This window comes from Macaca thibetana, chromosome 10, assembly GCF_024542745.1.
Source record: "Macaca thibetana thibetana isolate TM-01 chromosome 10, ASM2454274v1, whole genome shotgun sequence".
NCBI classification, from domain to species: domain Eukaryota; kingdom Metazoa; phylum Chordata; class Mammalia; order Primates; family Cercopithecidae; genus Macaca; species Macaca thibetana.
In genome coordinates this window covers 7,298,702-7,321,494 of record NC_065587.1, presented here as the reverse complement: position 1 = coordinate 7,321,494, position 22,793 = coordinate 7,298,702, and the positions used below count along the sequence as shown (strand labels likewise).

General features: G+C 51.3%; 4 protein-coding genes across 4 annotated transcripts in view; 3 read left to right on the top strand and 1 right to left on the bottom strand.

The window, feature by feature from the left end:
• Positions 1–8,296, top strand: part of MPPED1 (metallophosphoesterase domain containing 1) — an 822,621-nt gene extending 814,325 nt beyond the window's left edge. Inside the window, exons 7-8 of the mRNA XM_050806125.1 lie at positions 3,582–3,695; positions 6,029–8,296. Of these exons, the coding sequence (XP_050662082.1) occupies positions 3,582–3,695; positions 6,029–6,147 (233 nt within the window). The 3' untranslated portion in view covers positions 6,148–8,296. The remainder of the gene's footprint in view (positions 1–3,581; positions 3,696–6,028) is intronic.
• Positions 1–22,793, top strand: part of PARVB (parvin beta) — a 695,786-nt gene that overhangs the window by 13,320 nt on the left and 659,673 nt on the right. The window lies entirely within an intron of this gene.
• The window catches only part of SAMM50 (SAMM50 sorting and assembly machinery component), a 718,434-nt gene that overhangs the window by 204,547 nt on the left and 491,094 nt on the right, over positions 1–22,793 (top strand). The gene's annotated exons all lie outside the window — the stretch shown is intronic.
• EFCAB6 (EF-hand calcium binding domain 6) overlaps positions 20,739–22,793 on the bottom strand; it is a 310,246-nt gene continuing 308,191 nt past the window's right edge. The window contains 1 exon segment of the mRNA XM_050805818.1: positions 20,739–20,958. Coding sequence (XP_050661775.1) covers positions 20,836–20,958 — 123 coding nt within the window. The 3' untranslated portion in view covers positions 20,739–20,835.

Sequence of the window (22,793 nt, the reverse complement as noted above, 5' to 3'; positions counted from 1 at the left end):
GCTCCTCACAACAGCACGGGAGGCCAGAGTCACCCGTCCATTTGACATGCAGGACTCTGGAGCTTTGGCTCATGCCCCTGCAGACCCCAGTCCTGGGTGCTGAAAATCACCAGAGCCCTGCACAGGGCTTCGTCCGGGCAGCCCTCACTCCCTCAGAAACCTGGGGTCCCCGCTCCCTCACCCAGCCCAACATCCCCATGGCCTGGGAACCACCTCCCATCTCTCCTTTCTGCCCCCACCCCATGACCCAATCCACACTGAGGTCATTCCTCATCCGCATATCACCTCCCCCACCCCTGCTGTCCCATCTGGGGGCTTTCTCAGTTCCCTTCCTTTCCTCATTCCCACAGCCTGGCCATCACCACATGCCTCCCATTCTGCCTCCAAACTGCCTCCCACTCCCCCTTCTCTCCATACTGCTGACCCCGCCTCAGTTCAGGACAATGTCTTCTCTCTGTCTCCCATGGTCATGGTGGAGGTGGTGGTGATGGAGGTAGTGGCGATGGAGGTGGTGATGGTGGAGATGGTGGCGGTGGAGGTGGTGATGGTGGTAGAGGTGATGAAGGTGGTGGTGATGAAGGTGATGGTGGTGATGGAGGTGATGGTGGGAGGTGGAGGTGGTGGTGGTGATGGGAGGTAGTGATGGTGATGGAGGTGGTGGCAGTGGGGATGGGTGGTGGTGGTGGTGGTGATGGAGGTGGTGGTGATCGTGGGTGGTTGGGGTGATGGGGAGGTGGAGGTGGTGGTGGTGGTGGGAGGTAGTGATGGTGATGGAGGTGGTGGCAGTGGGGATGGGGTGGTGGTGGTGATGGAGGTGTTGCTGGTGGTGATGGAGGTGGTGGTGATGGTGGGAGGTGGAGGTGGTGGTGGTGGGAGGTGATGATGGTGATGGTGGTAGTGGTGGTGATGGGGGTGGTGATGGTTGTGGAGGTGGTGGTGATGGAGGTGGTGATGGAGGTGGTGGTGGTGGTGGTGATGGAGGTGGTGATGAGGTGGTGATGGAGGTGGTGGTGGTGGTGGTGATGAGGGTGGTGGTGGTGATGGAGGTGGTGGTGGTGGTGATGGAGGTGGTGATGAAGGTGGTGATGGTGGGGGTGGTGGTGGTGATGGGGGTGGTGGTGGTGATGGTGGTGGTGGAGGTGGTGGTGGTGATGAAGGAGGTGGTGGTGATGTTGGTGGTGGAGGTGATGATGGTGATGGAGGTGGTGGTGGTGATAGTGGTGGTGGAGGTGGTGGTGGTGATGGAGGTGGTAGTGGTGGTGAAGGAGGTGGTGATGGTGATGGGGGGTGGTGGTGGTGATGGTAATGGAGGTGGTGCTGGTGGTGATGGGGGTGGTGGTGGTGGTGATGGAGGTAGTGGTGGAGGTGGTGGTGGAGGTGGTGATGGAGATGGTAATGGAAGTGGTGGAGGTGAAGCTCTTGTCCCTTCCAGTCCACTCACTTTACATCGGCAGGAGGGAGTTCTCTGTATCCTTATGTATGCCATGCCATCCCTCTGTGGCCCTCTGTGGCTCCCTCAGGCCGCTGAATGAAGTTCAATCTCCCAGCAGTTCGGCCCATATCAGTGTCTTGCTCCCACCACCACCTCCAGAAACCCACCATCACTCCCTCAGTGCTTGGGACCAGCCCCTGTGCTGGGCGACACTGGTCCAGGGTAACCCCTTCAGTGTGTGCCTGGGTTGAGGGGGCCCCCAGGCTGCAGGGTGGAGGGTTTAGGAACAGCCAAGCCCCGTGGGACACATTCAGGGGTGAGGGAAGCTTGAGGAGTCAGGAGAGATGACTGCTGTTAGGCTGCCTGGGGAGCTTGCACAAGCTGTGATCCCAGAATTGGGTCTGGGGAGGTAGAGAAGGGGAGGGAAGGGTGTCCCCGGCAGAAGCCATGGGGGAGGCTGTGGGGTGAGGCACAGGACAGCTTGAGTGTCACTGGCTCACACACCAGTTCAGGAAGAAACTCCTGATACCACTTTGTGCCCCGACCCAGCCAGTGCCCCACGGCCCCTCTGCCTCCTCACAAAGTCCAGGAAAGGAAGGTTTTGTCAGCCTCACCCTCACAGGTGGAAGCGGAGGCCTGGGCCCTGGTGTGATTTAAGCCCCACAGTGAGGTTGTAGCTGGGTTTGTATCACCCCCACCGGAAGCCACCTGAGCCTTGGGACGGTTCTGGTCAACATTCAGTGTCATCGGTCACTGACAGGCTCAGCAGCAAAAGTGTCTTGTTCTCTTCCTTCTCTTTTCGTTCCCTTGCTCCCCTTCTCCCTCCTTTCCCTATCTCCTTTTTTTCCTCCTTTTCCTTCTCCCCTCTTCCTTCTTTCCTCCCCTCCTCCCTCTTCCTTCTGTCTCTCCCTCTCTCCTTTCCATTCATCCATCTCTCCAAACATGGTGTTTGGCTTCCTGCTCTCTGGACGCCCCACCCAGGCCCTTCACACACCTCCCGGCTCCTGTCTCAGGGCTGCCCGTGTGCCAGGCGCTCCAGCTGGTGCTGCCCTTGCATTGTCTCCAGACTGTGCGCACCAGGGCACCGAGGTGCTGGAGACCCTCCCCACAACACACACTCCAGAATTGAGGAAGGGTCTGGCCTCATGCATGGTGGGATCCCAGTGCCCGGCCCAAGCACTCTGTTGGATAATATGGAGGTACAGAGAGGTTAAGTGACTTGTCCAAGGTCACACAGCCAGTAGGCAGCAGAGCCTGGGGCTTCACCCCAGTGTCTGCCCCCAGCCTGTGTCCAGCGCATTCCCCGCCTCTTTTCTCTGCTTTCCCCTACTTCTCCTCCTCCTCCTCCTCCCTCATCTTTGCCTCTGTCTCCGTCTGTGTCTTCTCTTGACGCCTGTTGCCGCTCACTTGGGCCTTTGAGTGGAAGCTCCCCTGTTCCCTTTCTGGCAGTTGCGGAAACCTGTTCTGCTCCCCCAGACAGAGAGAGGCCGCCGCGAACCCGAACTGTTCGCTTGGAGTAATCAGTTATTCTCCGTTTGTGTAGCCATGTGAGGATAATAAGCAGCCACCATCTGGGCGGCTCCAGGAGGCTGGCAGCGGGGGCAGGCGCAGGCGCAGCCACGTGAGCGATGCTGCACCCACGGAGGAAGTTTCTGCTCATGAGTCTGTGCTTTTTAGGAAGTTTCTGACATGGAAATCTCACTCCTGGGCTGTGTGTCAGGACGCCCCGCTCTGCCACTGACCACCAGGGTGCCCGCCCTTGGGACTCACCCGTCCCTCTCTGGCCTCCGTTTGCTGATCTCTGCAGTGGGCAGATGCCACCCTCGAGGCCACTTGAGCACAGATGGTTGGGGGAGGGGGGCGCTAGCAGCTACTGAGTACCCCGCCCCAAGTGCCTGGCCCACACTAAGCTCTTTCAAGGAGGTCCTCAGTGCAGCCCTATGGACGAGGAGGCTGAGGCTGCAAGGTTTCCGTCCCTGAAGGCTGAGGCAGAGCAGGGTTCCGGGGAGCTTGCTCGGGGAGAATAGTGCAAAGCCATAGTCCAGGAGCCCCATGCCTCTTCCAGGCTGCAGAAGCTGCTGCCGGGCATGGGGCAGTGAGGGGCTGGGACAGACCCCGTCATGACCTCCTGTTGTCTCCCCCACACCAGGCTTCCTGGACTGGGTCCCCAAGAAGATGCAGCGGGTGGGCTGCGTGGAGCTTCTGAACACGGTGCAGAGGCGTGTCCAGCCGCGGCTACACGTCTTTGGCCACATCCACGAAGGTCAGTACGTGGTGGAGACGGGGACCTCACGGGCTAGGGGCTCCTAATGGACCCTCCAGCGGGGCCTCCCCTCCGTTCAGCCAGAAGGGAAGTGAATAGCCCATTCCTGCTGTTCGCTTTGTAACTGCTAACTGCCATATACACCCTGGCTGTCAATGAGCTATTGCTAAACGTTTAATAATAGGAAGATGATCACAAAATCCTGCATGACTTAGGGGGTAAATTTTGCTTCCGGGGAGCCCTGCAACTCTGCTGTGCCTCCAGCCTGGGAAGTCGTCGGGAGGGGGGCAGGGGTTTTCAGAGGAGGGGGCGTTGGGGCCACGACATGGAGGATGAATTATATTTGGTGAGCACACTATGAATCCCTTAAAACTGGTGGCTCTGTCTTGTTGCCTCTGTCCCCTGGGCCTGGCATACAATAGGTGCTTACTAAGTGTGGAGGGACTACGTGTGATGGTGAGGGTGATGTCAGCTCCAGGTCTGTCATCCACACGGCCACGCCCTGGCCTGTTGCTGTGTGCAGGTGTTCCCTAGTAGACCTCAGCCATCCTCACCTGAGCCTCATTTCACCAGTTTGGCACAGATGCCTCTTTTTGCTCCTTTTGGATATTTGTCCCACCTGCCTGAGGCCTCGCTGTCACATCCCTGCCAGGAAGCATATTGGCTGCTGTGGGATGTCTGGACTCATGTGGTTTCCCCCAGAGGCATCTCCCGGCCTCCTGAACCTCTGTCTGGTTGGACCAGGGACCTCAGGCGTCCACATTGTCTAGTCCACATCAGATCGTTTTTCAGTTCAAAAGCAAGCAAGCCTCAAACCATTCATTCCCTGAGGGCCTCTGCAGCTCATTTTCAAGGGGCAGGAGTGAGCAGACCTCGCCTGGCCTGGGAGTAGCTCCTGGAGGAGCCCTGGGCACAGACGAGTCATCAAAGCCAGATGTGAGAGGTCCTGGGAGAGATGGGCAGCTCACGTGCTGTGGGATAATAATAATGGCTGTCATTTTCTGCGGCCCTACTATGGGCATGTAGCTCCATCAGATCCAAATTTGCCTGTGACCCAAACCACACCCCCACACAATTGGACAGGCACAGTTGGACTCCAAAGAATAGGTCCTCACCTACCCCTTACAATAATGAGGGTGATAATAATGACAGTGGTGTTGGTGGTGATGATCATGATGGCATCAATGATGACATCAATACTGATGATGATGATAATGATGATGGTGGTATGGTGGCGATAATGGCGATGAAATGATAAGGGTAGTGATGATCATGGTGGCATTGGTGATGACAACATTCTTGGTGATGGTGGTAGTGATGATGATGTTGATGGTGATAGTGACGATGATGGCATTGGTGATGATGATGGTGATGGTGGTGGTATGTTGGTGATGTTGATGGCACTAGGGATGGTGGTGATGATGGTGGCAATGATAATGGTGATGTCAATAATGATAAGAACAGTGATGATGATAGCATTGGTGATAATGATGGTGATGGTGGTGGTGATAATGATGATGATAATGATAGGAGCGGTGGTGATGATGTTGATTGTGATAGTGATGATGATGGCATTGGTTATGATGATGTTGATGGTGGTGGTGATGGGTATGATGGCGGTGGTGATTGTAGTGATGATGGCATTAGTGAAGATGATGATGGTGGTGGTGATGATAAGGGTGGTTATGATGATGTTGATGGTGATATGATGATGGCATTTTTGATGATGTTGGTGATGGCGGTGGTGGTGGTGATAATGGTGATGATAAGGATAGTGCTGATGATGTTCATGGTGATAGTGATGATGATGGCACTAGTGATGATGATGATGGTGACGGTAATGGTAGTGGTGGTAATGGTGAAGATGATGATAAGGGCATTGGTGATGATGTTGATCATGATAGTGATGATGATGGCCTTAGTGATGATGATTATGGTAGTGGTGGTGAAAATAGTGATGATCATGATAAGCGTGGTGGTGATGATGATGTTGATGGTGATGATGGTGATGCAGTGGTGGTGGTGATGGTGATGAGGATGGTGGTGAAGGTGATGTCGATGATGATGACTCACTGTGTGCTTCTCATGTGCCAGGCACTGGGCCGAGCACAGTACGTAGATAATTTTCTCATATAATCCTCACAGCAAGCTTGGAAGTGGCATGTATCATTATCATCTCCATTTTACAGATGAAGGGATTGACCTTGAGAGTTTACTAGCTTGCCCCAAAGACTTTCAGCCCATGGGGGCTGAGTGTCCTATGACTGCCACATCCACCTGACCATCCTCACTGCTCTGGCTGCTGACCTGATGGGCGTGTGCTTACTTTCCAGGGTATGGTGTCATGGCAGATGGGACGACCACCTATGTGAATGCGTCCGTATGCACTGTGAACTACCAGCCCGTGAACCCGCCCATAGTCATCGACCTCCCCACACCCCGGAACTCCTGACTGATCCCCACTGCCCCAGTCCTGCCCGTTTGTGCCAACTCCATAGGCCTGGTCCGGCCACCGTTCCTTCCATACTGAGTTGCCTGGACGACCCACTTGGCTGCGGGGACTGGCCTAGCAGGCGGGTCAGGGCCTTGAAACAACTCTTCAGCCTTCTGTCACCTGGAGTTGGGACCCTGCGCATCCCCATCAGGGGTTCTGTGCTCATTTACTTTTTCTGCGTGTACATCCTGCGTGTACCTCGTTAAAGGACCTACTAAGCTCATGGCCCTGTCATGTTTGGGAAATGACTGAATCTTCATTCTTCTCCCTTGGACGCCCTCCTCGTTTGGGAAGCTGCTGCTCTTCAATGGGTTTTGGAAGTTATACAAAATCTCCCTTTAACCATGGGTCTGTGTGGTGGCATGCCCCTGTGTTAGGGGTGGGTGGGAGGATTCGTGGGCTGCACACAGACAGTCCTTGCTCTCCTCCCAAGTGAGGGAGGAGACAGGCCCAAGAAGGAGGCCCTCCGAAGGAGCATTTAGGGACATCTCAGGAATTCAGACCACACCTGGCCAGGCCCACAGCAGTTTGCCTGGCATTATTCCCCTCTTCTTCTTCCTGTAGGCATTTTTGTTGACGTGAACAATGGCCTGAGTGTTCTAGGCATTCACTTGGTGCCTAGATGATGGGGGCTGCTTCTGCAGAATGAGCCGCTGGCGTGCGTGCCCAGGACCAGCTAGAGGGTTCCCAGTCATGGGGGGATGACCCTTGGTCCCACGGGGAACACGCTGCTCTGCAGAACTCGGTAGCCTGGATGGAGGGTCTGCAGGCTTAGGCTGCAGCAGGCCTACCATGGGTGTGAACCCATGTCCAGGCACGCACTGACACACATGTACGCACGCACCCCTCTTAACTGAACCAAGCGGGTCCTGTGTTTCTCTTTGCTGCCCCGCAGTGAGGTTTTGTTCCTTGGTGTGGCTTCCCTTGCACCGTTAGGATTCTGTCTGGCATGCCTGCAGCTGAGGAAGCTAAAAGGGCTCAAAATCCTCATCCCAGGACCAGCCAGCCCCGTGAATGGGAGGGTGGCACAGGGACAGAGCAGGCTTCAGGCTTCAGCAGCCCCACTTTGGACAGCTTCTTTTTCTTCTTTGAATTAGGACTAGAGGGAGTGGGGGCAGGATGGTGGTGGGAACTGGTAGGGCTTAGATGAGGGGCAGGCAGTTAGGCAGAAATGGCAAGTTCAGGGTCAGATTCTGTCTTTATTTAATATTTTGTTCATCATGGACTTTTTTTGCATTGATTTTTATTTTTAACATTGCGTTAAAGTAGTATTATTTGTCCTGATTGGTGATTTTTTTTGCACCCCCTTTACGTTGTTCCTCTGAGAGGAGGGTGCCACTCCCTCACCCAGGTCCCAGCCCTGGGAACCAGCCTACCATGAGCCCCTTTGCAGATATAGTCTCATTTCATCCTCAGATGGTCCTTCAAGGTAGGTACTTTATTCCCCATTTTAAAGATGAGACGATTGAGGCCAGAGGGGTGTGGCAACTTGCCTGGGGGCTCACAGCACAAAAGGAGCAGAGGCAGGATCTGACCCTTGTTCTCTGACCTCACTGCCCTCACTTTGCCATGACCTGAAGTTATGTCCCTACAAAGCAATGCATGGTCCAAGGCTCTTTTGATTGTAATTTTGTTTTTAAGGGTCCTGTTCTAAACTGGTCTGAGCTCTGAGGAGTCCTGAACCCTGGGTGCAGCATCCTAGCATGCTGGGAGTCCTTTTCTGCCCACGCTGAGCTGGGCTTCTCGAGGGCTGGGGCTGCTGTCCCTGGAAGCCTGGCAGCAGCACTGTGTCTGATTGGCTGAAGCTGAGCGCCGTGGGGTGTAGGGCTCCAGGAATCCCATTTGGCTGAAGGGGTTCCTGTAGCCGGGAATGTTTACGAGGTTTCTCTGATGCCCCAGGCGCGGGACATGTGTGCGGTGGAGAAAAGCAAGCCCTTTCAGTGCCAGCTCCACTCAATTTCTGTGTGGACCAAGAACTATAAACTTAAAAAAATTTTTTTCCTAAGGTATCTTCAGAATATGGTGTATTTTTATGTGGAAAAGAAAAGTTATGAAGGCAGCTGTTACTTTAAGAGAAAATTCATTAAAAGTCCTCGAGATATGAAGATGACGGCGTGCTTCTCAATCATTTTGGCATAACTTGATTGTGGCTGTAATTTTTTTTTTTTTTTTGTCAAGCATGTCAGACAATAAAGTCTTTGTAAAAAGAGAAGTCCGCGCAGCGTCTCTTCCTTCCACATCTCTGGGTGTTGCCTGGGACACGTGGGGGCAGCGTGGTGTTCTCTTGCAGAATGCTGAGGCCTGGACAGAGCTTGGAGTCCGAAGACCTCCTGTGTGGCAGTGGTCGGTGTCCCTCTGCTTGCTTTAGCCTCCCCTGGGGCGGGGGGATCCCAGATGTGGTGGTGTGGGCAGTTCTGGGTCCTCTTGTGTTCAAATACTTGGCTGCCTGGTATCCCAAAATAGAACGCCTCCAGAGGCCTTAGTGCTGGACTCTTCTGGAAGTGGCATGTTCAGCCCAGCCCCTGTGAAACGCAGGGTCCAGACATTGCCCCGGAGAAACACTCTTAGGTACAATGAGCCTAGTCTCAAAGTCCCCAAGCTGCAAAAATTCTGCCATTTTTATCCATCTGTCCATCCATCCCTCTATATATCATCTACCCCTCCTTCCACCATCCCCCATCCATCCATTCCCCATCCCTCCATCCATCCCCCATCTATCCATCCATCCATCCATCCCCCATCCCTCCATCCCTCATCTGTCCATCTATCCATTCCTCCATCTAGCCATCTCCCATCCATCTATCCATCCATCCCCCATCCATCAATCCATCCATCCCCATCTATCCATCCATCCATCCATCCCCATCTATCCATCCATCCCCCATCCATCTACCCATCCCTCTCTCCATCCATCCATCCCTCCATCCATCCATCCCTCCCTCCATCCATCCCCCATCTATCCATTTGTCCATCCATCCCCCATCCATCCATCCCTCCCTCCATCCATCCCCCATCCATCTATCTCTCCCTCCATCCATCCCTCATCCATCCATCCCTCCTTCCATCCATCCATCATCCACCCATCCCTCCCTCCATCCATCCATCATCCATCCATTCATCCATCCATCCATCCATCCCCCATCCATCCCTCCCTCCCTCCCTCCCTCCCTCCATCCCTCCATCCCTCCATCTATCCATCTCCCATCCATCCATCCATCCCGTTTATTATCCATCCCTCCATCCCTCCATCTATCCATATCATCCATCCCGTTTATCATCCATCCCTTCATCCCTCCATCTATCCATCCCCCATCTATCATCCATCCATCCATCCCCCATCCATCCCTCCCCCATCCATCCATCCCCCATCTATCCATCCATCCATCCCCCATCTATCATCCATCCCTCCATCCCTCCATTTATCCATCCCCCATCCATCCATCCCCATCTATCCATCCATCCATCCCCATCTATCATCCATCCATCCATCCCTCATCCCTCCATCCATCCATCTGCCATCTAACCATCCATCCCCCATCTGTCCATCCATCCATCCCTCCTTCTATCCATCCCCCATTCATCCATCCATCCTCCATCCATCCATCCCCCATCCATCCATCCCTCCCTCCATCCATCCCTCCCTCCCTCCATCCATTCATCCCACATCTATCCATCCATCCATCCCCCATCCATCCATCTCTCCCTGCATCTGTCATCCATCCATCCTTCCCTCCATCCATTCATCATCCATCATCCATCCATCCATCCCCCCATCCATCCATTACCCATCCATCCACCCACCCACCCATCCCCCATCCATCCATCCATCCCTCCATCCATCCCTCCATCCCTCCATCTATCCATCCCCTATCCATCCATTCATCCCTCCATCCCTCCATCTATCCATCCCCCATCCATCCATCCCCCATCTATCCATCCATCCCCCATCTATCATCCATCCATCCCCCATCTGTCCATCTATCCATCCTCCATCTATCCATCCCCCCATCCACCCATCTATCCATCCATCCATCCATCCAACATCCATCCATCCCCCATCTATCATCCATCCATCGCCCATCTGTCCATCCATCCATCCCTCCATCTATCCATCCCCCATCCACCCATCTATCCATCCATCCATCCATCCAACATCCATCCATCCCCCATCTATCATCCATCCATCGCCCATCTGTCCATCCATCCATCCCTCCATCTATCCATCCCCCATCCACCCATCTATCCATCCATCTATCCATCCCCCATCCATCCATCCCCCATCTAGCCATCCATCCCCCATTCATCTATCCATCCCTCCCTCCATCCATCCCTCCCTCCGTCCATCCATCCCTCATCTATCATGTATCCATCCATCCCCTATCCACCCATTTATCCATCCCTCATTCATCCTTCCATCCCTCCATTCAGCCCCCATCCATCCATCCCTCCATTCACCCCCATTCATCCATCCATCCCCCATCCATCCATCCTTCCATCCATTCCCCATCTATCCTTCCATTCATCCATCCCTCCCTTCATTCATCCCTCCATCCCTCCATTCATCCTTCCATTTACCCCTATCCATCCCTCCATCCCTCCATTCATCCACCATCCATCCCTTCCTCCTTCCTTTCCTCCCTCTTTCCATCCATCCATCCTTCATCCTTCCCTCCCTCTCATCCATCCATCCAATCTACAAACACCACTGAGTACCTCCCATGGGTCTTGCTTGGGCTAGGGAAGTGGTGGCAGCAGCGATAGATTTAGGAGGTAGGATGGCAGTGAGGAATGGATGTGGGGCATGGGGGAGGGACAGCCAAGGATGGCATGGGAAGTCGGGTGCTGTCATGGAGAAGGGGCATAGGAGCAGGAAGAACAGGGCTGAGGAGGGACGTGGCATTCTGTTTGGGACTCATGAGCGGGGGGAATCTTTGGGCTACACGGGGGAGGTGTTCAGTGGATAAACAGGCCTGCAGGAGAAACAGTGTCTCTGGAGCCAGATGTGGATCATAAACAAAGATGTGGGGCAGGGGAGACCTCCAAGGGAGTTGTGCAGAGCAGGGGACAGCCTGGGGAAGACCACAATGTGTCACCTCTTCATGGTGTTCTTCTGCTCTCAGACTGACCTCACCTGTCACCTGCCCCTCCAGAGTCCCTTCCACCAGGGTCTCACAGGGGTGTACAACAGCCATCCCAGGCCCTGGCTCCCCATCCACAGGCCACAAGGAACCACTCAGTTTGAGGGACCCCGGCTGCTGCTCTTGGCCAGCATGCATCCCAGCAGGGCTCCTGAGCAGGGGCAGGGTGACTCACGCCCGTAATCCCAACACTTTGGGAAGCTGAGTCAGGAGGGTTGCTTGGGCTCAGGGGTTTGATACCACCCTGGGCAACATAGCGAAATCCTGCCTCTACAAAAAAATAAATGAAATTAGCAGGGCATGGTGTCATGTGCCTGTAGTCCTAGGTACTTGAGAGGCTGAGGTGGGAGGATTGCTTGAGCCTGGGAGGTTGAGGCTGCAGTGAGCTGGGATCATGCCAGTGCACACCAGCCTGGGTAACAGAGGGAGACCCCGTCTCAAACAAACAAACAAACAAAACGTTTTTTATTTTGAAATACTTCTAGTTTTGAGGAAGAGTTGTAAGGCTAATAGAGGGAGTTCCTCCACACCCTTCAGCCAGTTTCCCCTGTATATTCATGATACATTTATCCAAACTAAGAAATCAACACCAGTACAACACTGTTAAATACAGCCTTTATTTGGATGTCAACAATTTTGACTAGTGTCCTTTTTCTGTTCCAGAATCCAATCCATGATCCCAAGCTGCATTTAGTCATCATGGCTCCCAACTGTCTTCCAGTCTAAGACAGTTTCTCCATATTTCCTTGCTTTTTCTGACCTTGGAAGTTTTGAGGAGTGCTGGATGAGTATTTTGCAGACTGTCCTTCAGTTTGTGTTTGTCTGCCATTTTCTCATAATTAGTCTGGGGTTATGCATTTTCGAGAAAAATCCCATGGAGAGGAAGGTGCCGTCTCAAGCCATCCATCTAGGGTGACGCGAGAGGAGCAGGATGCATTCCTGGTGATATGCGTCTTGATCCCTTGGTTAAAGTGATGTCTGTGGGTTTCTCCACTGTAAAGATATTATTCTTCTTTAGCCACATTCAATTTGTTAGGAGCGAGCCACTAGGTCCAGCTCCACTCAAGGAGAGAGGAGTTAAGCCTCTCTTCCTGGAGGGAGGAACATCGAAGGATTTGTGGGCATCTGTTAGAACCAGCATGGTAATTAATCAATATTTCGGGGAGATGTTGTCAGGCCACGCCAATATCCCATTTCTCCTTCAAGTTTTGCCCACTCATTTTAGCAGCTGCCAGTCGATCTTGGCTTCAGCAATTGCCACTGTGGTACTCACGTGGTGACTTTCCGTTTCCTCATTCCTTCTGCATTTATCCTTTGGAATTCTTCTGTAAGGAAGATCTGCCCTCTTTCTGCTGTTTATGCACTAATCTCACTCTGAACTCATTATTTTATTCTTTAGGTTAGAAACTGATTCTATCATTATCTGTTTTGTTGCTTCAATGGTTGTAGCTTTGTCCGCTGGAAGCTCTGGCAAGTTGGTTCCTGATTCCTTTTGCTTATTAATTTTACTTCCTTACTTTCAGGCACTAGAAGATGTTCTAGGCTCCTCTTATATTTACCTTGCCCTGGCCTTGGAATCAGTCATTTGTCCAGAGAGTCCTAGCTCCTTTTACTTAGAAATTAAGATCTAGGGCCAGGTGTGGTGGCTCACGCCTGTAATCACAGCACTTTGGGAGGCCAAGTGGGCAGATCACTTGAGGTCAGGAGTTCAAGACCAGCCTGGCCAACATGTTGAAACCCCGTCTCTACTAAAAATACAAAAAAATTAGCCAGGTATGGTGGCGCACGCCTGTAGTCCCAGCTACTCGAGAGGCTGAGTCAGGAGAGAATTGCTTGAACCTGGGAGGCAGAAGTTGCAGTGAGCCAAGATTGTGTCACTGCACTCCAGGTTGTGTGACAGAGTGAGACTCCAGCTCACAAAAAAAAAAAAAAAAAAAAAAAAAAAAAAAAAAAGATCTGGGTGGTAGGTGTGCTGGTTGCAACTTGTGGCATCACTGCTTCTAGGCCTTCTCAGAGACAGAGCATATTTAGTGTACTAACCCATTTATGCACACATATTTATCTATCTCTACCTCTATCCAACCACCCACCCATCTCTCTGTCAACCTACTATCATCTATCAATCATCTACCCCATCTCTCCATCCCTGTCTCCCTATCAATAGACATTAATTCCTACTGATAGCCCCACCTCCCATCCTGACCCAACAATGCAATCTCAGCAATGCAACTGATTCTTACCTTTCTACCTTGTTCATCTGTAAATTATTATTATTATTATTATTATTATTATTATTTGAGACAGGGTCTCACTCTGTCACCCAGACTGGAGTGCAGTGGTATGATCTCAGCTCACCACAACCTCCACCTCCTGGGCTCAGGTGATCCTCCTGCCTCAGCCTCCCAAGTAGCTGGGACTACCTATGCACACCACCACACCTGGCTAATTTTTGTATTTTTTGTAGAGATGGGATTCTGCCATGTTGTCCAGGCTGGTCTCAAACTCCTGGGCTCAAGAGATCCATCTGCCTCAAGCCTCCTAAAGTGCTGGAATTACAGGCGTGAGCCATTGTGCCCTGTTGCTTATTTGTAACTTTTTTCTTTGACAGTGGATGGTAAGAAGCCTGGCTCCCACAATTACAATTTACTTGTGGATTTGTCCATTCCTAACATACCTACAGTCTATTGCTCATCTTACCCTCGTGAGAAGCAGTTTCCAACCAGAGTGCAGTGTCCACGTGCAGGCTTTTCATCTTCAGCTTTATGAAGTTATAGTGGTCAGTTCCTCCCCCATTGCCTTTCTGTATGGCTATGTCATCTGTTTGTAATACAGTTAGATTACTTTGTCCCTGGTCTGCATTCCATCCTGGGATCCCCTGATCTCCTGGCTGATTACTTATTTGCATAAAGTGACGTTCATTCTTCATTGTTTACTGTCATATGGGTTTTGACAAATACATACAGTCTGGTATCCATTATACGATCATGGAGGACAGTTCTTCCATCACCCTAAAAATCCCCCTTTTCAGTCCCTGTGTGGTCAAACTGTCCTACCAGCCATGAATGAGTATTCCTACTGGTTCATATCATCACCAGAATTTGAGCTTATTATTTTAAAAAATTGTAGCCATTTGAGTGTGCATGTGGGTGTTTCACTGTGGTTTTAATTTCTATTTTCCTAATGACTAATGATGTTGAACATCCTTCATGTGCTTATCATTCACATCTATTCATTTGTGGGAGTCTATTTAGATCTTTCATCTCTTTTTAAAAAAATCAGATTGTTTTCTTGCTGTTGAGTTTTAACAGTTCTTTATATTCTGGATACAAGTTTTTTTTTTTTTTTTTCTCCCAGTCTGTGGGTTCTCTTTGTATTCTTTTAACAGTGTCTTTCTTGGAGCAAAATTTAAAAATTCTGATATAGTTCAATTTATCCATTTCTTCTTTTATAGCTTGTGCTTTTGGTGTCATATCTACAAATCAATTTCCCATCTCCAAACCCAAGGTCATGTAGATTTTCTCTCATGCTTTCTTTTAGGAGTTTTCTATAGTTTTATGTTTTACATTTAAGTATATAATGCTTTTTTTTTTTTTTTTTTTTTTTTGGAGTCTCGCTCTGTCACAGGCTGGAGTGTAGTGGCATGATCTCGGCTCACTGCAACCTCCGCCTCCCAGGTTTAAGTGATTCTCCTGCCTCAGCCTCCCAAGTAGCCGGGACTACAGGTGTGTACCACTATGTCCGGCTAATTTTGTACTTTTAGTAGAGATGGGGTTTCCCCATATTGGTCAGGCTGTAATTTTTGTATTTTTAATGGAGATGGGATTTCGTCATGTTGGCCAGGCTGGTCTTGAACTCCTGACCTCAGGTGATCCGCCTGTCTCGGCCTCCCAAAGTGTTGGGATTACAGGTGTGAGCCACCACACCCGGCCAAAAACTGAATATTTTAAATACTATCGTTTGGCAACTGTGGAAGATCCCGTCCCCTCCCCCTTCAATGCCCTGCAAGGATTTGTTGCTGCTCTTTGTTGTAGTTGGTTTTGTTTGTTTAGTGACTTTTCCATGTGAATTCTTTAAGGTCTGCATTCTCTGTCATGTGTGGCCACTGAAGTTTCCTTTCAGTTATTAGCTTGGTGGTCAACTGATGATGAGACAGAGGTTTCCTTAAACACTTGGAACCAATACATTTTTCGGTCTCGCTCACACCTGTAATCCCAGCACTTTGAGAGGCTAAGGTGGGCGGATCACCCTCCTGTAGACCATCCTGGCCAACATGGTGAAACCCCGTCTCCACTAAAAATACCAAAATTAGCTGGCTGGGGTGGCATGTGCCCGTAATCCCAGCTACTCGGGAGGCTGAGGCAGGAGAACTGCTTGAACCCGGGAGGTGGAGGTTGCAGTGAGCTGAGATAGCACCATTGTACTACAGCCTGGGTGGAAAAAAAAAAAAAAAAAAGCCACAAGTCTTGCCAACGCTCAGCTACTTTTCTTGAATAAGTGCCCCTTTGGTTCCTGCAAGCCTTTGGGTAATTTCTAGAGTTCTCAAAAAAGTTGATCCTGACCATTGTTGCCAGTTTTCTTGCTGTTTTGGAGGAAAGAACTTTTGGAGGGCCTTCCTCTGCCGTTTTTCTGCTGATGTAACCTTCATGATTCCTTTATCTCCTCTATTCACTTGTTAATTTTACCTTTTGCAAGTATATTTTTAAAAGTATATTTTTGGTGGTTGCTCTATGGTTTATAAATACATTATAAAACAATCTGTCTTCAATTATATCATATTGCTTCACATGCAGTATGAGAACCTTTTAACAGTACACTCTGAATTCCTTCTGCCCATCCCTTGTGCTTGTTGTTGTACTTTTAAATCTGGAGTAAACACATAATATACTGTGACAGATTTTGCATTAGATGGCTAACTTTTAAAATAATTTCAGGCATAAATATATTTTATTTTACCTTCGATTATATCACTTCTGATACTCTTCATTTCTTTGATAGATCCAAATTTCTAACTCAATCATATTCCTTCTGCCTGTAGAACGTCCTTTAAATTTTTTTTTTTTTTTTTTTTTTTTTTTTTTTTTTTTTTGAGACAGAGTCATGCTCTATCACCCAGACTGGAGTGCAGTGGTGCGATCTCGGTTCACTGCAACCTCCGCCTCCTGGGTTCAAGAAATTCTCCTGCCTCAGTCTCCCAAGTAGCTGGGAGCACAGGTGCCCACCATCATGCCTGGCTAATTTTTGTATTTTTAGTAGAGATGGGATTTCACCATGTTAGCCAGGCTCATCTCAAACTCCTGACCTCAAGTGATCCACCCACCTTGGCCTCCCAAAGTGCTGGGATTACAGGTGTGAGCCACTGTGCCCGGCCTAAAATTTCTTTTATGGTAAGTATGCCGTCAGTCAGTTCCTTCAGTTTTTGTGTGCCTAGAAAATCCAATGTTTCTCTTTATTTTTTAAAAGTATGTTGCTGGTTACAAAATTTGAGCTTGATGATTTTCTTTCAGCACTCTGAAAATGTTATTCCATTGTCTGTTGGCTAGCACGGTTTCGAGGAAAAGCATGCTGTAATTCTTATCCTTGCCTTGTTCCTCTGTAGGTCATGTATCTTTTTTCTCTAACTGCCTTCAAAATTTCCTCTGTCTCTTTTTTGCAGTAATTTGAATATGATATTCCTAGGGGTGCATGCATAGTGTGTGTGTGTGTGTGTGTGTGTGTGTGTATCCTCCTAGGTTCTATATGCTTCTGTTCTCTGTAGTTTAGTGTTTGTAACTAATTTTGGAAAATCCTCTGCCATTATTTATTCAAATATTTCTTCTGCTCCACGTTCTCTTTCTTTTCCTCCTGAATTATGTGGATATTAGACTTTTTTTTTTTTTTTTTTGACACAGATCTCATCGCTCTGTCACCCAGGCTGGAGTGCAGTGGTGCGATCTCGACTCACTGTAACCACTGCCTCCCTGGTTCAAGCAATTCTCCTGCCTCAGTCTCCTGAGTAGCTGGGATTACAGGCACGCACCACTACACCCCACTGATTTTTGTATTTTCAGTAGACGTGAGGTTTCACCATGTTGGTCAGGCTGGTCTTGAACTCCTGACCTCATGATCTGCCCACCTAGGCCTCCCAAAGCGTTGGGATTACAGGCATGAGCCACTGCGCCCAGCCCCATATTAGACCATTTTATACTGTCCCACAGCTTTTATATATTCTGCAATTTTTCCTCACTCTTTTTCTCTCTTCATTTAGGTTTAGATACATGCTATTGACCTGTCTTCAAGCTCACTCATTCTTTCCTTGATTATGTAGAATCTACTGACAAGCCTGTCAAGGGCAATCTTCATCTTTATTACTGTTTATTTTTTTTATTTTTTATTTTTTTTTCTAGCCTTTCTGGTTCTTACAGTTTTCGTCTCTCTGCTGAAATTGTCTGGTCATGTGTTGTCTTTCTTGTCCCTTAGAACTTTAACACGTAAGCCGTTATTTACACATTTTTCTAGTGGTTCCGAAATCTGTCATGTCTGAGTCTGATTCTTATGATTGCTTTGTCTTCTCAAACGGTGTTTTTATAATTGCCCTTGGTATACCTCAGAATTTTTTGTTGAAAGCCAGACATCTGTATAGCAGGGCCCAGCAAACTTGCTCTGTGGAGGATCAGATGGTAAATATTTCAGTCTTTGAGGTCCACATACATGCAGTCAGTTGCACTTCTTGTTCTTTTCTTCCTTACTCTCATTCTTCTTCTTTCTCCTCCTCCTTCTTCAACCCTTAAAAATGATGGACCCACAAGGCTGCTGAACAGGTTCAGACTAACTGTACTGACTCAGCCTCAGGAAGTCAGGAAAGCTTCGTGGAAGAGGTGGCTTTGAGAGTTTTGAAGGAAGATTCAGCATTTCCTGAGGAGTACATGGAAGAATTTGCTGGTGCCAAGTGTGAAGATATGTAAGAGCCAGCATGGGGAAGCTGAAGTCCAGCACACAGGATGGGATCTGGGCACCCAGCTGGGGCCTCCAATGCTGAGGCAGGGCATATGGGCAGGGCATCCATCTGCCCCTCACCACTCAGCCCAAGTCCTGCACATCTATAGTCACTGGGCGCTGACACTGTCCTGTCCCAGCCTGAGTCCCGCACACCTGTGCTCACCGGATGGCTGGCACTGTCCTGTCCCAGCCTGAGTCCCGCACACCTGTGCTCACTGAGCGCTGGCACTGCCCTGTCCCGGCCTGAGTCCCACACACCTGTGCTCACTGAGCGCTGGCACTGCCCTCTCCCGGCCTGAGTCCCACACACCTGTGCTCACTGGGTGCCGGCACTGCCCTATTCTTCATCCTGAGTCCCACACACCTGTGCTCACTGGATGCTGGCACTGTCCTGTCCCAGCCTGAGTCCCGCACACCTGTGCTCACCGGATGCTGGCACTGTCCTGTCCCAGCCTGAGTCCCGCACACCTGTGCTCACTGAGTGCTGGCACTGCCCTGTCCCGGCCTGAGTCCCGCACACCTGTGCTCACTGGGTGCTGGCACTGTCCTGCCCAGCCTGAGTCCCGCCACCTGTGCTCACTGAGTGCTGGCACTGCCCTGTCCCACCTGACACCCTGTGCTCACTGGGTGCCGGCACTGCCCTATTCTTCATCCTGAGTCCCACACACCTGTGCTCACTGGGTGCCGGCACTGCCCTGTTCTTCATCCTGAGTCCCACACACTTGTACTCACTGGATGCTGGCACTGCCCTGTCCCGGCCTGAGTCCCGCATACCTGTGCTCACTGGATGCTGATACTGGCCTGTCCTCAGCCTGAGTCTGGCACGCCTGTGTTCACTGAGAGCTGACACTGCCCTGCCTCTGGCCTGAGTCTCAGGCTGGTGCCCCCGGCCCTCACAGGCCTTCCTTATTCTGGACTGAAGCCTCTCTCATGGGAACATCTGCTGCCCACATGCCCAGGTCCCACAGCAACGGTGACACATGTGGTCCCACCATCTCTACAGATGAGGATGCTGAAGGGATGGGGCCTGGTACGAAGTCACACGGAGGAGCAGCTGGGGTCCAGGGCGTCTCTGCCCCGTAGCACTGCATGGCCCTGTTGATACGCCTACTCAGGGTCCCCTTCCCTTTCCCTGAACTTGGGGCTGCCTGAGCACCCCATTCCTCCTGCAGCAGTTCAGTCTGAAATGAGGAGGGAACTAAGGGCAGATGGAAACAAAGGTGACCCCAGGAAACATTTTCCTGGAAATAGGCCTGCATGGGCTGGGCGGGTGCCTCTCCTCCCAATCACACCCGTCCAGTGCGCAGCTCTGCCACGCAGGGAGAGCTCTGCCCACCTCAGGGTGTGGCCTCATTTGGACCCTGTGCAGGGGCAGAGAAGGGGGCTTTGGTGGGCAAGGCCTGGGGCCCGGGCAGAGGGGAGGTGCTCCCCCCTGCACCCCTCTCCTGCCTGCTGCTCCCCAGTTCCTTGGAGAACTTTCCAGAAGGCGGCAAACACCGCCTGTGTCTCTCAGCTGCGTCCCAGTCCGTGAAAGCAGAGCGACTATTTTCAAACTTCTCTTGTCAACTCTGTCAGTTCCAAGGAAGGGCCCCCTCAGAACCGTCCCTGGTGGTGGTTACAGCCAGTGGCCACTAGGCTTGGGCTCAGGAAAGCGGAGGGAGGCCCAAAGCTCCAGGGGGTCTCACTCAGGCATGAGTTGTTCTTCGTGGAGTCAGGCTGGCCAGCGTCCCTGAGCAGGACAGGGATGGGGTGGTCTGTGCCTGTGCCCCTAGGAGCAGACACACGGCCACCCTGACCGCAGCAGGGGGCTCAGATGTCCTCTGACCCAGGACCCAGGAAGCTGGGGGTCAAAGGAGGCAGCAGCCCTCGGGTAATGGGGTGCAGGGCCCCAACTGCCCTGGACTGGGGGAGGCACCCGGCAGGGGCCATGAACAAAACCTCCAGAAAGTCCAAGCTTTTAAGAATGTTAGCACTGGCCGGGCGAGGTGGCTCACGCCTGCAATCCCAGAACTTTGGGAAGCCGAGGTGGGTGGGTCAACTGAGGTCTGGAGTTCGAGACCAGCCTGGCCAACATGGCGAAACTCTGTCTCTACTAAAAATTCAACAATTAGCTACTCAGGAGGCTGAGGCAGGAGAATTGCTTGAACCCAGGGGGCGGAGGTTGCAGCGAGCCGATAGCACCACTTCACTCCAGCCTGGGCAAAAGAGCCAAACTCCGTGTAAAAAAAAAAAAAAAAAAAAAATGTTAGCATCAGTAATTCTTTTATAGTGTCAAGAATCATTCTTGCAAAGACTATTTGTTCAGACTAACAAGTGAGAGTGCCCAAGACATAGTGGTAGCACCTGGTGCCTGGAGAGCAAGTATCCTATGTTAGAACCCAGGGCAGCCGTGCCTACCCCCGACCCAGAGAGAGGCGGGCTGGGCTTGGGCTTTGCTTTTTTGAAAATTCATGAAATCCCCAAATTATAGGATTTTATTAGTCTTGACACAGGCCCTGTGGCTGTCGTCCCGCTGCGTGCATGGCAGGGGTGTCTACTGGAGGAACGCCCGGAGGAAGTCATTGTAGGAAATGTTTGAAGACAGCGTCTTATCGTAATACTCCAGAATATGGAAGAACTCTTCCTCAGAGAGGTTGATGCTGTACTGTCTCAGGACCTGGAAGACACAGAAAAGGGGCCTCTGAGGCTTGTTTGGGGCCCTAGGTTAAGGAGGCAGGTTGCCAGGAAGGGGCTGGGGGACACGTCCACCTGGTCGCCAACCCCACTTCCGATGTCACCCTCCCATCTGTGCACTCTCTCTATGCCCTCTCAACCTCTGCCCAAACAGGAAGCAGCCCCCGAGGGCAACCCCGTGTGCATCTGGGAGTGAAACGGGAGGAGATGGGAGGTTATTAAACCTTTGCCTCCCTGAGGGGCTGAAGGCTGTTCAACATGTTCAGACAAGGTTGATGGTCAGAGAGGTGGGGGCTCAAGGGGAGACCCGGCCATGCAGCTCTAACTTGGGGCGGGGCCTCAGGGTGCGCCCAGGCAGCGAAGGGCAGGGTCAGTGGGTGCTGAGTGCAGAGAGTTGCTGTGATGAGACCGTAACACAGCCTGGAGCAGAGCCTGCTGGTGGTAAACCCAATACTGACTGCTTCTTCCTCTTCAGTTACAGAGCCTGACTTTCTCCCAGGCTCCTGTGTGTCCAGCTAACCAGGAACATGTCTCAGCCTCTCTTGCATCTAGGTATGTTCTGGCCTGAGAAGCCAAGTAAGAATGTTATGTAGAACACCCATGAAGCCTCCTTTAAAGGAGAGGGGCATGCCCTTTTTCTCTCCTGCTTTTCTGCAGACTGCCTGGAATATGGCTGTGATGCCAGGGGCTCCTGCAGCCACCTTGGACCATGAGGTGGCCTACAGGAAGGAAGCCAGGAGTTGAGAACAGCAGAGCAAAAATGTGGTCCCTGATGACTGTCCAGCCACCACACCAGTTCTGACTTTCCTACCTCTGGACTTCTTTTATGTGGGAGTGAAATAGACTTTCACCTTAAGCTGCTATCTTTTGCCCCATTATGTGAAGCTGAAACAAATCCTGACAGACCCTCATAATATATAAAGATGAGGTCATACATTTCCTATCCATATTTGCATTATAACTTGTTTCCAGGAGGAGACTGGAAAATGGGCTAAATGGCCCAGAGGTCCCATGGGGCTGAGGTCAGTGGGCCTGGCTGTTGGGCCCCATGGGATGAAGGCAGAAAAGGAAGCTGAGCCTGGTGTCTGAGACAGCCCCTCAATTACACCATCTGATCTGTGACTCTGTGGAGGGCAAGGTTTCTTTTGCCCCCTTCCCAGCACCACACCCGAATTCCTGGGAAGTTGCCAGAAGGGAATAACAGAACCTGCCCTCCTTCCTTCCTTTCGTTGCATGGGGCATAGGGAGGATCCCTGACTGACATTTATACTTAACCCCGAAGGAAAGAGCAACATGAATGTGGATTGGAAAACCACTGAGGGCGTTTGTTAGGCTAGGGGGGTGGGACATGGGGGCACCCAGGGACATCGAGACAGATGCCCAATTGTGGAGCCCCACTGTGCACTGCAGGGGTGGGGCTCACTTTGCAGGCCCCTTGGGAGGTCCAACATAGGTCAGAGATGCTCTTCAGAGCCTGCAGGAGAGCCCAGATGTGGGGTGAGGGCTCGGAGCAGCAGCAGCAGCAGTGATGGTTCCTTAAGGAACCTGGGCTCAGGCACTGACCCTGAGGAGCTGGCCGTGGAGGTATGGGGCATCCATGCAGGGCTCCAGAAACCTTTGGGAAGCAGAACCTGAGGTCTGAAAGTGAGAGGCAAGTGGACTCAGGCCTGGATAACTTGGGGGTCCCAGGGAAGTGAGGTCTGAAACAGCCAGGTCACACCGGGCCTTCGATAGGGGTTGGAGGGTTCCCCATTAGAAGTTTCTGGCCACTGGCATTTGGCAGCTGCTCCCTGCAGAGGCACTGAGCGTAGAGCTGTG